Below are 19,122 nucleotides of genomic sequence, written 5' to 3'. Positions count from 1 at the left end.
CTTGCAAAAATGAATAGGCACTTTATCATTGACATCTACAATTAAAATGCAAAGTATAATTTTTTCAGTGTGTAAATATAGCATATTTATCATTGTTTTACGATATTGTTCACTTTCTGTAAGCCTGGTTAACCTTCTAAGATTGTTTACTAGTGATAAAACCACAAAAAGACAGCCCTCCTTTCATAAAATTGTCACCTTCAAAGGGAAAAGGCCACTTAACCAGAGTGAGGAAAGCATCCCATCAGGTCAGGAAGACAGGAAGGTTCACAGTAAGGGCTCACCATGTAACAGAATCTGATGATGTGGTGACAGAATTTTACCTTGCAAACCTAGCGGGCCACCTAAATAATGACTAAAGGGATGTGACCAAAGCCCGCATGCCCTACATCCTCCCCCTCACCTCCAGGACTCCATCAGCCTCTGAGGAAAGGCTCGCTTCATGCTTGCACACCACGACAGCAAGGCTGCTCAGGGCCAGCAGTGCATTGCCTTTGACCACCGGACTCTCTCTGTGTTAAAAGAAAGATTGCAAGAGAAGACTTAGAAGACCAAGAGAGAAGCATTTTCATGGGAGAGCAAACAAGGCAGAAAAGCACCTCTGCCCCAGCACAGAGCTAGTTAAAACAAGAAGATGTGGGTATGGAGGGCTAGAAAGGTGGTTCGGTGGTTAGAGTACTCATTCTTTCACAGGACCTGGGTTTAGTTCACAGGACCCACATGGTGGCTTTGGTATTCTGAATGGAAATTGCCCCCATAGATTCATAGGGACTGGCAATATTGGAGAAGTGGCCTTGTTGAGAAAGTGTATCAGGGGGTCCCCACTCAAGCAGGGAGGAGGGGCTTTGAGGTTTCAGAAGCTCAAGACAGGCCCAGCACCACTCTCTCTGACTGCTGCCTTCCTATCGTAATGTAGAACTCTCAGCTACCTCTCCCACACCACATCTGCCTGCACAGCAACATGCATGATAAGTCAGCCTCAATTAAATGTTTGCCTTTATAAGAATCGCTGTGGACATGGTGTCTTCATAGCAACAGAAACCATAACTAAGATAGTATCTCAAAACCATCAGTAATTCCACTTCCAGGAATCTGACACTCTTATAAACCCCATGCGCACCAGGCATACACATGATACACATGCATATGCAGACAAAACACCTGTAATACAAAATAAAAATAATTAGCCAGGTGTGGTGGTGTACATCTTTAATCCCGGCACTCAGTAGGCAGATGCAGGCAGATCTCTGTGAATTCAAGGAAATCATGGTCTACATGGTGAGTTCCAAAACAGGCAGGGACACTTGGTGATCCCTGTCCTGAAAATAAGTAAATAAAATAAAATAAAATGAGACAAATCCTTTATAAAGTGTGGGTCTGTTTATCCCTAGAGGCCAAAACTTCTGTGCTGACACTAGGGCTGTTTTTAACTTTCCTCACCATGGTCATTATGACCTTATGCAACTTAGAAACCAGGCTTCTATTTCTAAGTATCCTTCCTACACCTCTTACTCCATCCTCTGACAGAGCATCTCTCATGGTATATTCTTTCATATCATTTTTTTTAGCTAATTTAGCTAATTTAGATATATTGATTTATCCCAAAAACAGAAAGAAACACCTATTTGAAAAGAACCAGCAGAGTGCAGCAGCCTCTTCTGAAATAGCACTGTGTGGAACCAGCTCCCCCCAAACCAGGTCACAACTGTACTTTACTCCCATATAACATGTGGCAGCCTTTGACAGTCATGACTCCCATTCTCTCATAACTCACTGCATCAAAGCCAGATGCCTTCGAGATACTTTGTAATATGACTTGTTGATTCCATATAAGATGGGGTGGGGGGGTACTGGTTTAGACCACTTGAGTTAAAAGTTCTCCTGTGATATAATTCAAATGATAACTTTCTAATATTAACAATAGGAATTCATTTAACTTTTTGACAACATAAACATTACCTAATTTTCATATAACAGCATATAAAACTGTACACTTGGTATTATTCCATATTTCCAGGCTCATCTTATGAAAGGAAGCTCTGAATGAGACAGTGATGAGCTGCTATCTGCAGAACTTCCCCATCTGAAGATGCTACTCTGGGATGCTTATAATTGCATCCAAATAAAGTCCGACAGAAAATACCCCCGAGCCCTGCAATGAGGCCTGAGCCTGAGTCTACTGTATCATTCGCTGTATACAGGATAGTGTTAGAATAGGCCCAGAGGATGAGAATGGCCCTCAGACAACCTCTTCATGCGAACCCATTACATCCGTGCCTCCAGACCGGTCTGCCCACCATTAAACAGCGGCTAAACGGTTCCTGGGAGCACGTTTTATGGCCATTATCACGTCTTTTCATTCACTAGTCACCTGATCCTTTTTCTGTCTCCCTGTCCCACCCTACGTAGCTCAGCTCAGTGAAGCCCTGCCCTGCACCTGCTCATGCTCTTCATCGCCAGGGAGGTCTGTCCTAAGTCAGGAAGACCCAGGCCTGGGATGAACAGCTTTGGAAGGACTCCTTGAGGTCTGAAGAAATGGCTCCCCCTGAGGTTACAGATTACAAAGCACTTTTTAAACTACCACAAAGCAAGCTAGGACTTGGGCCATAAAAATCATTTAATAAAAGCAAAACTAAATCATTTCCTTCTAATACAGGTTGAATAACAATGTTCAAAAATTTATAGGTTTTCTAGCATTCTGAGTTTTCAGATTAAGGTTATACTAGTATTCCCAAATTTGAAAAATGCCAAAATCTGAAATGTTTTTGATCCCAAGCATTTTGGATAAGTAGTAGTCACTCAGGCTATATATTTTTTCTTTCAATTATCAATGTCCTGAGGCCTTTCCTGCTTAAAAATGGCTATTAATCTCTAAGGATAGATTGAGGAAGAAGAGGAGGAGGAAGAAGAAGAAAAGGAAAAAGGGTGGAGGAGGAGAGGCAGGAAGGCTGTTTAAAACTCTCAGTAATCTGAAGATTAAATCCTCAGTTTTCTTACCATACAATTCTCATTAAACAAGCATCTTATGCAAGATGACATAAAAAGTATCTTTATAGCATGAAAGACACAGGAGAATTTAGCCTATTTCTTTTTAAAGATTAACTTTGACTTTTAAATTTGTGTGTGTGTGCGTGTGTGTGTGTGTTTATGTATGTCTATGGGTATGTATGATATGTATTTGCTGATGCAGTCAGAAACCAGAAGAGGGCATTGGATCTCCTGGAATTGGAGTTGCAGAAGTGAGCTGCCTGACATGAGTGGGTGCTGAGATCTCAGCCTGGGTCCTCTCCAATGACCACAAGTGCTCCTAAACACTGAGCCAGGATCTCTAGATCCTGCCTCAGCTTTAAAGCAGTGCTCCAGATCATTTTATTTCACCCATCTTGACACTCCTGAATATGTACTGTGGGGAAAAAGAAGAAAAAATGTATTTAAGGCCACTGGCAATTAGATCTTTGGATATAGGTTAAATTTTATCTGGACATTAATTTCCAGATAAAACACAATTGCTCCAGTGCACACAAAGCATCCATGGATCAAGTTCCACATCTGGCAACGGCACCAGGACCAGCTCGCTTGTCTCAAACCTGCTCCATGCCCAGAGCAGCAGCTTTGGGTTGACAGCACACACTGCATACTTAGCAAGACAGATTCAAGGAGGAACTGGCTGGTGAACTGGTTACAACTGGAGCAGCACAAACTCACTGCCTTGTTACTCGAATAACTGTCCCCCTACCAGCCAAACATCTGTGACTAATTTGCATAATAACATGTCAGCATCAGTGCAGTCTTTATCTAAGCAACACCACTGACATTTTAATTAAATTGTCCTTTGGAACAAACTGATGTCATTAACCTAATTAAAAAGCCCAAGGAAGGATGAGCTTCAGTGATGCTTTCTGAGGGACAAAGTATCACATTACATATCAGCAAAGTGACCCAATCATTTGGGGATTTTTGTCTTCAGGTTCAAATCCATTTAATTAATAACAATAAAAACAAATTGCCGTCACCCGGCTTGTCCGTGTTCCACTTCTTCCTTAGTTATAACCCTGACTCTCAAAAATACTCTCTCAAATGAGCAAGTCCGTAGCTCTTTGACTGCAGTGTAACTTCTTGCATTTAACCTGTGAGTGGACAGAACATGCCCTGACCTCGGGCAGCCATGGCAGCCCAACAACAAGTACCAAAGGGTAAGCTGTCAAAATGCAGGGGTAAGATCTGTGCCTCAGGGAAGGAAGCCACTGGAAAGAAGCAGAGAGAAAGCGGTGGCCATTCCCCCTGCTCTACCACGGTCACTCAGCCTCTGGACCATGCACAGCTCCTGCTCACTTCCTGCCACAGTTTACACTTTTAAGTTTTTGATTAAAAAAAAAAAGGTAGTAATCCCATAAGAACATGAGTCGTTTTACTGCACACCCCTGAGAATGTAAACACATTGACCTTGGGTACGAGTCGAAACATGACGCTTTGCAAGTCTATAGGGAAAAGGCATGTTGCAATAAGCTTTAAGAACAGGAAGTATAAAGGTGACTTCAGAGGCAACATTACAGTCTGCCTGCACATAAGCTTGCTGGTTTCCTCAGCACGAGCTTTTTGCTCCCAATGTCCTATTTCCATTGGACATAAGAACATCTTGCAAAAACAAACTATGAAAGGGAAATTTAAAAGGTGGCCCACCCTCACCTATGAAGCTGTGCACATGAGTTCCTAAGATATCCTTTCTGCACTGCAGTCTCTGTTCTGTCAAAATATGTTTCCCCATGCCTATCCCAGCTGTGGAGACAGGAAGACCACCGGTTCTCTTTTCCTTACTCAGTGGGGAGGGGGTAACAATGAGTGTGGGCTCAGATCAACAATTATGTGGCTGTTTATTTCTGCTGTCCCTAATGCCAAATAGTTTTAGCTACACATGGCCCAGGATGTGACCAAGATACATACTATTGTACTTAAATACTTCTGTAGGATATGGGCTTCAGTACATATAAAATCCCAGGGCAAGGATGTGCCTGTGTCACTTGGAGACTAGGAAAGAGAGCCACACAACACAGCAGCAGAAGGTGACAGTGAGTGGAGATATGAAAGCAACCGACTGCATCTCTGCTGCCAGGAACAATTAGTCAGCTTGTTAGCAGGAGAGCCTGGAGAGGGTGCAGCAGCAGTAAGTTCATTAGGGGTAATTTCTTTAGTGAGCTTTGGCTTAAGGTAAATAAAAAGCCTGAAGGAAGTTAACACTCAAGTAATTTTTGTTAAAACCACTGCAAGCCTATGACTGGCGTTTCCCGAGTCTTTGTATCAGTGTCGTATATATAAAGTTCATTTTTTAAAAGTTTGTCATTGAGCTGAGGAGGTTTATCCAAGGTCAGATTAATTGCTAATTAGAAACCAATTTTTAGATACACTGGAACCCATGGCAACCAGGAAATGTAAGAGGAGGCACCACTTTGCTTGCTGCACTGCAACTGAAATTTAATAATCTATTTGTAGATCCATTGTAACTCAACATTCTCAAGAATTCATTTTTCCTCCTTGAACTAAATTATAATCCTTTAAGTTTAAGCCAAACCACATGGCATTTTATTAAGGGTTCAGGCTGAGTATTTTGATAAAAAGCTAAGCATTTGTACCAGTCTCTCTGTGTTTGTACAAAAAGGCATGTGGTGAGAATTAATATAGTTAACATGAGTAACAATGGTTTTCTATAAAAATAACCAAGAGAATACTTTATAATTCTTAACATTATGAAATGCTGTAGAAAGAGAAAGCGTGTGTGCCTGTTAGGAAGTAAAAGGTTTATTAATATATTGGGTGGGAGAAGAAACGACTTACTTCGCAGCTGTCTTGGTGATCTCATCTGTCAGCATGTCTCTGACCCTGCAATAACGATGGAAAATAGACATGAGTTTATATGATACCACAGACTACACCTATAGTCTTATTCATCAGTTTATAAGAACTTCCAGAAGGCCAGTCATATGGCTCAGCAGATGAAGGCACCTGATGACCTACCCTTGATGCCCAGGGACCACATGGTACTGGGAAAACGATCCTATTGCTACAAGCTTCCCCCTTACTTCCACTTGCACACTGGGAACATGCACGCTCTTATGCCCTGACACAAAACCTAAATAATCAATGCAAGAAAGTTAATTTTAAAACTTCCAGCAATGCCTCTGGATCTTAAAAGTCCACGTGCAGAGCTGGGTTGGGAAAGACATTGGTAATAGTTTTATGCCAGACTCAGCTTTGTGTTCCTTAATGTAGGCTCTCTTAGTGGAGACAGGTAAGGAGAAAATGGAACCCAGACGGACAGGCAGGTGGTGCTTTGTCAATGCCATTCCAGTGGAGTGGTGGGTGCACAGGCATCCTTTGACATCCTTGAAGGAGGTTACTTACCTTCCTCTAAGCCTATGTTGAAGACACCCAGCATGACACTAATTGGAGGTAGAGCCTTCACAGATAGGCTTAGTGCCCACACAGGAACAGGCATGAAGAAGTTTCACCATGCCTTCCCTGTCTCTGTTTCCCCAACGTGAGGAAACACAGGATGTGAGGACTTGCCAGGCATGCTGACTGCCACACTGCAGAGCTGTGAGAAAGCTTGTGTTGTTGAAGCCTCCCAGCCCATAGTATTTCTTTGATGGCAGCCCCAAGTGACAACGCTTCCCCTTTTCTGCAGGGGAGCTCACCAAAATACCAATTTATTGTATACACATTATATATATAGAAATCATTGTACATATATATAAAACACAACTTCAAATTTTGGTTGTACAATTATACCAAAGGTAAGTCTACCTGTGGGCCTGGCTCACACCAGGTCATGTGACCAGAATGGAGGCAGTTAAGGCCTTTCCTGCTCCCTTCACGGCTCACCTTCCAGGACCACAGTGAGTGTGCCACAGAATGCCATCCTCTTACCAGAGCCAGGCTGTGCTTCGTTTGGACTGCACCTCCTCAGGGCCTTCCTTGCCATGTTGCAACTGCAGCTCCAGCTCTGCTATCCTTCCCTGCAAACCACACAAGAGGAATCAGCATGTTCACCTGTAGGATGAAAAGTTCTATGGCCGCTGGCGACAAGCATCCTGGTGGCTCAGAGACCTTCAACGAGCTTGAGTGTGGGAAGCACTCGCATCACTGCTCAGAGAACGACTTCCTTCACTAGAGGCAAGTCCTAAGGAGCTTGTGAGCTTGGCAGACTCCGTGCAGTGCTGCCTTCCAGGTTGCCATTCAAAGCAGATGTAGTACCCATGGGTCCCATCTTAAAGTTCCCTACATGGCGGTCAGTGACTGGCAATTTTAGTTATACAGAGATTGAGGTCTGAGCACCACTGTCACAAGAGAAGAGCAGAAAATGAATTAGATGAGAATATAATTCTTAAGATGTAGGTACTATGTAAAAAGAAGAAAAGGATAAAAAGTAATCACCAGTGTTATATCTCTACTAGGTCTGAATTACTAAAAATAAAAGACTTCATAAATACATTTCCCTTTTCTAGACCAGGGCAGGTCGGATGGCTCAGCAGGCAAAGGCACTTGCTTTCAATCCTGGACCCACACAGTGGAAGGAGAAAACCTATTCCAATAAGCTGTCTTATTTCTACATATGTACTATGGCCTTTCCACACCCACCCACAGATAGACAGACAGACACACAGACAGACACATACACACACAGATACACACTCTCACACACAGAATTAATGAATGTAATAAGTAAATAAAATGTTAAACCAACTTGTGTTCTTATTTCTACATATGTACTATGGCCTGCCCACACCCACCCACAGATAGACAGACAGACACACACACACACATACACACACACACACACTAAATTAATAAATGTAACAAATGGGACCTCATAAAACTGCAAAGCTTCTCTAAGGCAAAGGACATAGTCAATAGGACAAAATGGCAACCAACAAATTGGGAAAAGATCTTTACTAACCCTACATCTGTTAGAGGGCTAATATCCAAGGTATACAAAGAACTCAAGAAGTTAGTCTCCAGAGAATCAAATAACCCTATTAAAAAGTGGGGGACAGAGCTAAACAGGGAATTCTCAACTGAGGAAACTCAAATGGCTCTAAAGCACCTAAAGAAATGTTCAGCATCCTTAGTTATCAGGGAAATGCAAATCAAAACAACACTGAGATTCCACCTTACACCAGTCAGAGTGGCTAAGATGAAAAACTCAGGGGACAGCAGATGCTGGAGAGGATGTGGGGAAAGAGGAACACTTCTCCATTGTTGGTGGGATTGCAAGCTGGTAAAACCACTCTGGAAATCAGTTTGGCGATTTCTCAGAAAATTAGACATAGCACTATCTGAGGACCCAGTTATACTCCTGAGCATATACCCAGAAAGTGCTCCTACATGTAATAAGGACACATGCTCCACTATGTTCATAGCTGCCTTATTTATAATAGCCAGAAGCTGAAAAGAACCCAGATGTCCCTCAACAGAAGAATGGATACAGAAAATGTGGTATAGTTACACAATGGAGTACTACTCAGCCATACACACCATTCTTAACAATGACTCTTCAGTCATTATCCAGAGGAGAGAGGAGCTAAGTACAACACACACTTAACTAATCTAAAGAACAAGGTAAAGCAGGGTGGGCACAGGGGACCAGCAGCATCGAGGCAGAACAGAACAGTGTGTCTGAAAGGCAAAACATTAGGGACACATGCTGACTTCTAGAAACAAATTTGGAAAAGCAGAAATATAAATGTCTGAGAGAATGGTCAAGAGATGGGGCTAAGATACAGACAGGCAGGTTCTACAGAGAGACAAGATGCTAAGCTCAGTGTGAGAGGCACTCAGGGTCAGATACTCTGGGGCAGTGAGGTTGGGTATTCAGGAGGCCAAAATGGGCAGAAGAGAGTAGGGCTTAGGATCAAGCTCTGGATGGGACTCAGAAACATAGGAATATCCACATTTAAATTTAAGTGTAACTATATACATACACTTTACATTTCTTTTATTTAATGTGATATTTGTATCAATTCATTGAGACTCCCAGATATTGTATTTTGACATAGTCGCTCCATATTCCTCCCCCTTCCTCTCTATTTCATATCTTTGGTTTTGCTTCTAATTTGCTTCTAATAATCCACAGAGTCCAATTTGCATTGCTGACATACTCCTGAGGGTGGGGCACTGGAGCCTGACCAACCTACCAGGAGCTACACTCTTAGAGAACACTGGTTTGCCTCTCCCAGATGTCATCAACCATCAGCAGCTCCTCTACAGGGGCTGGGGATCATGAGCCCCTCACGCCTCCAGCTTAGAATGCCAACTATAGCTAGAGTTTGTGTGTCTAGTACAGATGACCACAGATGCTGGGAGTTGATGACTGCACTGGTTCTCTCACGATCAGCAGACACAGCTTTACTCTGTTCCTTCCTAGTCTCCAATTCTCCCCACCCTCTCTTCCTTAAAGTGTGTGTGTGTGTGTGTGTGTGTGTGTGTGTATGTGTAAAACAGAAACAGATGTCCCAAGCCTTACATTTCTTATGAGCAAAAGGAACCACTGCACATTTGATAGTGTTAGTCTTCCCAAGTGCCTGTTCAGTATGATCCTCTGGGTAGAACAATCTCCACCTTCAGAAAGTCAACAGTACTGCTAGCAAAAGATAAGCCAAAGATAAGGGCTAGGTAGACACTGACATTCCTTCATAGGAGGAGAAGGTGGGGAAGGGCACGGACCCACACCTAAGAATTCAGCCACTCCTAACGAGCTGTGTGCAATTCTGCCCTAATGGCATGGGATCTTGGGGTGTCCAGGAGAGGTATAGGCTAGAGAGGCCTAGGGAAAGGGGGCTTCTTCATCTGTGAAGCTATAAGGAACCCAAGCATGCTGGGGGAAGATTTTCCAGGGAGGCTTCTTGGGATAACCCCCATTCCTGTCAATAAGCCTCATCTGTGCTTCCAAATAAGCCCAATGAACCCACTGCTTCCCCAGAGGAACCTTCATGCAGTTGAACTTTGTTCTTCCCTGGGACCTTAGAAGCAGAGGGGGTGGTAAATATTGTATGGTCAGCCCCAGAGAGAAAATTCTTGAAACAGTAAATATACATTGTTATAAAATTAGTGACCCCTTGTGCCATCCTTACCTGTAAAATGGCATGGTAAGCTCGAGTCATATATGCCAGCCAGGCCTGTGGAAGAAAGATTGCACGGTGCCATTCTGAAAGCTGGACATGGACCTGTGGGAAAGAGGAACAAAAACACATTAGATAATACAGAATTCAAAACAAATGGAAACCTTCTTTCCATTTAAGTGGTTTGTTTTTACCACTTAATAATTTTGTACAAACCAAATTAGTACAGGACTGGAACCACAAATAATATCTTTCCTATATTCCCAGATGAAAAGAATTTGGAATCTTGTAAAGACAAAATAAAGTAAGCCAGGAATTTTCTAAATTAAAGCAAATGAAAACTTGCAATAATAACAAGTTAAGATGTATTTGTAGTATAAATGCTTCCCTGAAAACCAGGGGGAAAGGCTATAAAACCTCCTGCCAAAGATGAGGAACAGAGTACTGTCTAACAAACTCACCAATAATATTAAATAAAAATAAATACTACTCATAGCTTGAATTTCAAATATTCATTTCTGAAGTAATAAACATAAACTGGCAAACAGAAACGTTGTGTAGAAACTACAGCGAAACGTGCATACAGATGAGCGTGCTATCCAGCAATCATGTGCACTGCTAGACAGCTGCCCTCTCATGTGTGTGGGAATCCAGGAGAAAAACAATACATGCCAACGGTGAGATCTACTTCTGCACAAAGCCCAGACAAAGCATCTAGCTTGCACAGTCATTTCTGTTTCCACCTATTAGTACACAGCAATCTTGCAACCCATTTTCCCAGGGTCTGTGCCTGTTCAAGATGTCTTAAGAGAAACAGCGACGGTGCTTCAGTTCAAGAATCCCTCGGCTCAACAAGCAACACTTTCATCCATATCCCTAAGCTTTCACCCACCTCCCACTACATGAGAAACAGAAGTCTGTATAGAATCATGACAGAATAGTGACAGGAAATGGGCACCAACAGATTGCAAGGTAGGACTGTGAAGACTCTATAGGACACGGGGCAGAAGAGAACAATAGGATTAATTCTGTCCATCACGTCTGACGCCACAAATGGTTTTTCCAAACACTGAATACTATTAATACCATGAATGGTCTTAGTCTAAGATGGATACTGAGACCATGAAATGAGTTAGAAGAAATTAAGACTTGTTGACCGAGAATTCACACTGCCAGGTGAGGTGGGAAGGGCCTTGTCAGTGTGTCCACCAGTTGAAGGAATGAGTCCTCCAGCCTTGGTTTTTCTTGTACTATCCATGAGCTAAACAACAACCTAGGTCACATGACCAGTTGAGAAGGAGGGCCTCAGTTTACATCCCTTTTCTCTGTTTCTGAATGCTTTCTCGCTTTTCTATGAATTACGTTCCATATTCACAAAATATATTATCATTAGCTCCTATCTGAGGGTTCACATAATGCAATCTGAATTTTACTTCTTACTTAAGAACTATAAACCATTTTCAGATTCTCCTGCCCTAAATCCATGGATATCTTTGTACTACTAAGAATTCTTGTCAGCCTCAACACACTGATGAAAAGAACACTGAATCATTTAGAAAGACTACAGTTTCAATCCATTCTTAATACTGACTTTGAAAAGGGAATGACTTCTAGAAAAATGTAAATGAGCAAGTGGAATGCTGAGCTTAAAAAAAGAAAGCTACTCATGCCTGGGAACACATCTGAAAGAGGTCATCAGGAGAAGACCCAACTAATCCGCCTGTGGTTCTGACCATGCTGAGAGCAGATGCAGGAACTTGGGGAACACTACATTCCAGCCTTCTAGCCTCAACTCCCCATGCTTTATGGAATTATATCTCAATCTTAGGTATAGGCTCTGGAGTCATCTGAGTGGGTATCATTAAAAGCACTCTCCTGAGTGTTCCCTCAGAAACAGCATGATGAAAACTGGGCCCTTTTCATTTGTGTCTTGGGCTAAAAGGCTTCCACTATTAGGAAGCTATTTAAAACCAATCCACAGTTATGGATACTGTCTATCTTTGAGGTTGAAATTGCTAGCCTGAAAAATCAACTTCATTGGCATTTATAAAGTGTGAAAGTTATGTCTATTTTTCCAGACCAGTAATAAGTCATCAGGAAAATAAAGTCAATGAAATAATTCTCATGCTCAATCATGAAGTTGTAAATCTGGTCAACCTGCAGCTAATGCAGCAAGGTCAGTAACCACTGTATCTCCGGGTTTTTAGTAAATGTGAGAAACTCAAGCCTTTCCTGTAACTAACCATATATACTCTGACAGTGACAGTTGTGTGAGGGATTGGCTGCTCAGGTACATAGGTCCTTTCTTCTTCAGGAAGAATAAGAGGAACGTCTCCATGTGTATGATGTGGTAGATTTGAGGAAACATCACTTATACACCTAAAAAAAAGACTAAACAAATAGGCAACGAGAAGAAATGTGCTAACTAATGAGATAAGGGCGAGGGCTGGTGCAGGCTCCAAGGTCAGGCATAGTGTTCAAGGCAGGTCTCACTAAGAGGGTTAAGTCTGAACGAAAGCCAGCTGACAGTGAGGACACATGTGTTAAAGGGAATACACAATAGTTCTGCTACTGGAAACATTTGTTGGTTTCTCAGAAAATTAAACATGGTGATATCATATGACTGAACAGCTCCACTTCTAAATAATCTCCACAATGATTTCAAACAAGAATTTGTAAATAAATGTCCATATCAGCATGTTCACAAAAGCAAAAAAGGAAATAACCTAACTATACATCCACAAATTAGTAAAATAATGTGTGTACATATGATGTAATATTAGCCAAATAAAGTCCTACTATAGGCTAGAATGCTAAACACAGCAAACAGAAAGAAGACAGACACAAAATAACATATTATAGTATTCCATCTATTATGTAATAGCCAGAATGGGCAAACATATGAGGACAGAGTACTGATTAGTGTTTGCTGACAGAGGGTGAGAGAGAGAGGAGGGACAAGGGGAAGTCACAAGGGACTATTTAATGGGAACATGGCTCATTTGGAAAGGATTAAAATCCTAGAACAATAGAAAGGGAAGAGTTATCCAACACTGTTGCTTCTCAGGGGCAGTGAATTTTAATGTTAGCATAGCATATTTGCGTGTCATCTCAATCTAATGCAAACCAACAACAACAAAACCAGAAATCAGGACAAAGGCCATATACAGGCCTAGGGCTGACCTGTGTGAGAAAGAGTCAAAAAGCCAGAGTTGTTGGAGTGGACAAGATGAAGAAAAGGACCTTGGAAAGGTAAGGCCTGGTGGACTCCGCAGAGCTGGAGAGTCCAGGCTCTTCTGGCTCTCCTTTCCAGCCTGTATCCATTCTTAGTAAGAGAGGAGACCGCCATACTCGGGACTGGATTGTCTCATTTACACTGTACAAGGACCTAATGACTACTGAGCTGAAAATAGACTGGAAAGCACGGAACAAGAAAACCTTGCAGGGGTGTCTACAGATACCCAGGTTAAACAAACAAACTAAGAAACAGCAAAGTGACTGTGGACACCATGGAGTAATCTGACAATTTGACACTATGACACTGCGGAGCAATGGCTTCAAATACTCAGCTATTCCTTTCGCCACTCCACTTCCAGTACCATGTTAAGCATTTGAGTCAGAAAATCAAGAGGAAGATTTGTGTAGACACAGTGAGGAGAACAAATGAGACTTATAACACCTATCTGGTCACTGTGCTTGGTCCCTGGACATTTTAAGCTGTGACTTGACTTAGATGGAGAAAGAAAAGAGAACAAGAGTTAGGAGATGGTGAAGGTGACACATTTGACCATGAAGCATGAGAAGGCATTTTAGGATGCTGGAATAACTCTCATCTGATGGGCACTGGTTACAGAATATGTGCACCTGCCAGGATGCATAGAGTATACACAATAAGAAGGAAATCACTATCAGGTTATAGCTCAATAAAAGCACACATAGTTTGCATGTATTAACATACTGGAGTATATCTAAGATATGAATAATTTAATGTGCATAGTTTTATTTAATGGATCAGTTAAATTTTTTTCAATTAAAAAAAAAATCAAAAGTAGAGCCAGAAATATGGCTTGGTGGTTAAGCACATGTGCTGTTCTTGAAAGGTTCTGAGCTCAGTTCCCACACCTAGATCTGGCAGTTCACAAATGCCTGTGACCACAGCTCCTGGGGGATCCAATATGTCTGGCCTCTGTGGGCACCAGTAACGATATGCAAATATCTTCACACATACACATGATTAAAAATAATAAATCTTTTAAGAAATCAAAAGTAGTTGGAAAACCATTGCCTTTAGAACACATATCTCAGACTTTCCCCTTATATTACCTCTTACGTTCAGTTGGCTTATTTATCATTTAAAACCCATTCATTGAATATCATCTAGCAATAACCTTGTTATTGAGGTTTGAAACTTTGGACTTATCTTGGAAGTCTTCCTTGACTCAACAATCAAGTCAGTTTCTAAATGCCACCTTGGCATGCCCCCACTCACTTTCTCACTGGCCTATTCCTATTTCTCCATATGTGACCACGACACACCTATCAGATCTTCAGTGACCTCATATCTCTCCTCTGATAACTCATCATAAATGGTCCTGACTACTTAGAACTTCTGTGGAAAATCTTTAATGGTTCATAAAGAACATCATGAAAGCATTTTGTAGTACTTACCATCTTCTTAGGATCAAAACAACATCATTCACTTAAGAGATAATCGTGCTGCTCAAGAACCTCAATGAATTTCTTCCTAATACTTAGAGACCTCTGCACCATGTAATCTTATTCTAGAGAACTGAACTATAAACCAGTTCCCACATTTGCCCTGCTCTTCACGGGACCTGTAGAGCCACTCACCTCTCACTGTCATACACTCTCTTCCTATAAATTCAACATATACTGAGCTAATTTCTCTCACCCCTATGGTTGTAGTATACTATGGACATCTGTAACTTCATACAATTTCAAGGCACACAGATCCCATCCTGGTTTTTCTGAGTTCCCTTTATAGTGCCTATAAAACTGTTTATGCACACCCACTGAGTTAAAATTATTTAAGTATACTGCTTCTCCTTAACAGAGAAAAATGTTTGTCATATTAAAATTATAAAGTGAAATTTTAAAAGCAGTCATAAAACTATTATGTTCAACTTTTTATTGTAACCTTGGGAATTAAGCTGGGAGCCTCATATGTTATTGGTAGCTAAGCAAGCACTCTATCACTGACCTGTATCCTAAGCCTTCATTTTACTTTCTATTTTGAGAAAAGTGTTCACTAATTTAACCTAAGCTGATTCTGAACTCATGATTTTTTTGCCTCACCTTTTTGAGCTGTTGGGATACAGGCCTGAGCCACCAGACCCAGCTTGGCATTCAACTTTGAATCATTCGGAAACACAAAGCTTAAAAAAAAAAATCTAGAGTCAGGCATAGTGGCATATACTTTTTTTAATCCCATTACTTGGGAAGCAAAGGCAGGTCAATCTCTGTGTGTTTGGGGTCGTCCTTGTTCTGTACAGGAGTTCCAGGACAGCTAGGAATAGAGAGAATTTGTCTCAAGAACAAACAAATTAATAAAAAAAAAACTGTCTGAGTCAACACAGCTAAAGTAAACACATAATTATTATTTAAACCTTATAGGTACATGCCCCAAATATTCTAGTCTAGAAATATTTATTTCAGGTAAGTATCCTACTAAGTGAAAAGGTTATATTTTACAGGGAGTCTTATGACCTTTATAATCTGCAATTCCATAAGCATCTAGATTATGATTTAGCACACCTGAAATACTAGCTCATGGAGATATCTGGCTTAGAAACACATTTTTTTAAATATAAGAGAACACTGGGAGAGGGAACAAAAAATACATTTCTCCCATATGTTTTCCTAATGGAACCACATAACTCACTCTGCTTCTTGAACAACATCTTGCGTGATTAAAAATATAATACTTAGTTTTATAGACTTCCCCTAACTATTCTAAATCAAATAAGAAAACTTTTGATGAGGTTATTTGTAAAACTAGAATAGGACAGGCAGAACAATGTGCAAACCTGAGAGATAAACAAGTGTTTTCTATTAATTTTATGACCCCCAACTTAGCAAGACAATTTCCATTCTCACAATTATCAACAAAACCACCTGCACCTCAGCCATGGCCACCACCACCATCACCACCTCCACCTCCTCCACTACCATAACAACAAACACAACAAAGGAAAAGAAAAAAGGAATTTGATTTCAGTTACTACATAGAATACAAAGGAATATCAACCCCCACGCTCAGTCCCCCAGAAGAAAAAACGTTTTCACTTGTTAGAGGTTCTAAAAGACACTCACTGCATGGCTGTTTATAAGTATGAATAAGAGGCTTCAGCTTTCTGTCATTAGCAATCCTGTTGCTATGAAGTAACTTTCTGCCATCCCTATCCACTGACAAATAGTAAGGGAAGGGAGGACTTAAGGGGATGCCTTCTTAAAGTGAAAAGCCTTCATCTCTTGTAAGTAGCTTCCAGACATTCAATCTTGCCACCCCCCAGCCTCTTCCCTCCATCATTGTCTCCCCACCCATTTCCTATCAGGATAACATTAGCTTGAAAGCTGACAATTCAATTGCATCTCAAGTAACCATTTACTCTGTTATTTAATAGAAGGGGAAACCCAGTTACCATAACAACTCACATCCACATGGTAATTATGGAGTATCTAAAACACAGCAATCCATACTTTTCACAGTATTTGCTAGGGAGAATCTGTAAGAGGCACAGATATAATTTCTTCCCACTATTATTCGCAATTTTCACATAGTTGTTTCATATTACATAAATGTGAACAATACTCCTGTACCTTTAAAGAAATATTTCTAAGACAAAGGAACAATCTAAAGAAAAGGTGAGGCTACACTTCTTATATTTCAATCAAGTGGCTACATAATATCTAACTTGAAACAGCTTGAAGAAAAATTAAAGAATTAGAAAAGCAAAATTAACTTTAATGGATAAAAATTATATAGTGATCACTTTAAGAAGAAGAAGAAGAACCACAACCACAACAACCGCAACAGCCACCACCACCACCAGAACAACAACAACAAACACCACCAATGATTCTGTTCAGAGTTCTACTTCCAGTACAGTTGAATAAGGTTTCTCTAAAATACAAATGGAAGAGCAGCTCATTACTTAATTCTAAGCATGAACATGGCTGCATGGCACTGGCATGATCAGGAACTCCTGTATCACCAAGAAGGCAGAAAATCATGAAATTAGACCTCCATTCTCATCCCAGGATAAGCCACATTGCCCAATTTAGATGAGAATGTCATGTCAAAGTGGGAAATGCCACAGATGATGGGACTGCCAGCAAATTCCAGAGAAGAAAACTGCCACTTGCCCTCAGCTCCCTCCCAAAGGGCAGGAGGTCTCTATCAGAGAAGAGAAAGGCAATAGAGGAGCGCGGAAAATAGGACCTGACCACTAGTGGGTCCAATTCAAGCTATCAAAGAGAGAGGGCACATGGTCTTACGCAAATCTAAGAAAATACTAGTCATGTGGGATTAACTCTGCATCAGACATTTGTCAACAATCCTTTCAAATGTTTAATAGCATGGTGGAACATCAGGATTTTTTTTTTTTTTGCAAAAGTAGGAAAATAAGGGAAAATTTATGAGATGACTTTACATAAATAGTTCACCATGACATGGAAAAGTCTTAGTTTAGCTAACAAATGTTTCTTGAGAAGCATTAACAAAGTATTACATATAAAATATATGTCAAGTATGAAAATACCTGTCCCAGTATGGCACATAAGGGGCTTACAACCCACAATTCATCCTAAGCACAACTGAGAAGTTGATGCACCACACAGCTCTCTGAGACCTGTGGGGGGTTACATCCCAGCACAGTGCTGCTGGAGAGAAGGGCAAATACAGAGAACTACAATTCACTTGAACAGTCACCTAGAGGCAGACACCTAATGCTAACAAGAACCTCAGTAAGGAGGGAGTCCGGCTGGAGAGATGACCCAGCTGGGGCTGGAGAGTTGGCAGACTGGCACGGCCACCAGAGATGGCCCAGCAGGGCTGGTAGGGCTGGTAGGTGGTTTGTTCATATTTCCAGCAACAGGACAGAGTCAGGAAAGAACTGTGCAATCAGAGGATCAGAAGCTTGAGTCATTAGATCACCACACACCTCTTCACGTTCCATTTAGAGCTTTACCAAATTTTCATAATGAATACAAAGTAAAAATCACTAGGAAGCCTATGTTAACGCAGTAAGTTATGCTTTGAGCTTTACTTAGCTTAACTACATTTGAACCTGGAATTCTCCTGTTCTAGCATCCCAAGTGCTGAGATTATAGGCACATGCTAATGTATCAGGCTTATAACTAGGTTTTATGAGAGCCTAACTAACCCAGAGGGAGGGAAATATAAAACTCCAACGTCTTCTATCATTCCATGTAGAAAAGACGTGCATAAATCAGGGCTACTCCAAGTTACCTTGCCTCAAGGCCATAGAGGGAACTGGAAAAGATGTATGAAACTTACAATTGCACTAATTAAAAAAAAAGGACAGACCTAATTATGTGATTAAAGAATGATTCTACATCACCACAATCTCCTTACTACTAAATGATTAAAGGTCTATTTATTTCAAATTCTTTTATATCATGTCCAGTTTCAGGAAAAGAAAAAAAAGCACAATAAAAGGCAAAAACAAGTTTGAAGAAATCGAACAGGAATATGAAGCAAAGACAAACAGTTTGAATTCTCATAACTGAAATTTAAAACAAATTATTAATGCAAAATGGCTGTGATGGGCATGGCAGACAGCATGCAAGAGAAAAAGGCAAATGTCCTGAGGAAGAACCGAAAAGAAACTAAGGATCAGAAAGCCCTGCTGCAGCAGAAATGGGAATGCCTTTGGTGCATTTAATAGACATGGCTCAACTAAGGAGAGAACACCAAAGCTTGAGGATGTCACAACAGAAATGTCAGAATCTGAAAAGCAAAGAAAAA

General features: G+C 41.0%; 1 protein-coding gene across 1 annotated transcript in view; it reads right to left on the bottom strand.

Moving 5' to 3' along the window:
* The window catches only part of Focad (focadhesin), a 307,188-nt gene that overhangs the window by 50,560 nt on the left and 237,506 nt on the right, over nt 1–19,122 (bottom strand). Inside the window, exons 22-25 of the mRNA XM_052176733.1 lie at nt 10,125–10,217; nt 6,922–7,010; nt 5,830–5,874; nt 404–512 (exon numbers count right to left, since the gene is read on the bottom strand). Coding sequence (XP_052032693.1) covers nt 404–512; nt 5,830–5,874; nt 6,922–7,010; nt 10,125–10,217 — 336 coding nt within the window. The remainder of the gene's footprint in view (nt 1–403; nt 513–5,829; nt 5,875–6,921; nt 7,011–10,124; nt 10,218–19,122) is intronic.

The sequence above is a fragment of the Apodemus sylvaticus genome, chromosome 3 (assembly GCF_947179515.1).
Source record: "Apodemus sylvaticus chromosome 3, mApoSyl1.1, whole genome shotgun sequence".
In the NCBI taxonomy this organism is placed as follows: Eukaryota; Metazoa; Chordata; class Mammalia; order Rodentia; family Muridae; genus Apodemus; species Apodemus sylvaticus.
The sequence above is the reverse complement of the archived record's forward strand: the minus strand, read 5'-3'. Positions and strand labels throughout refer to the sequence as shown.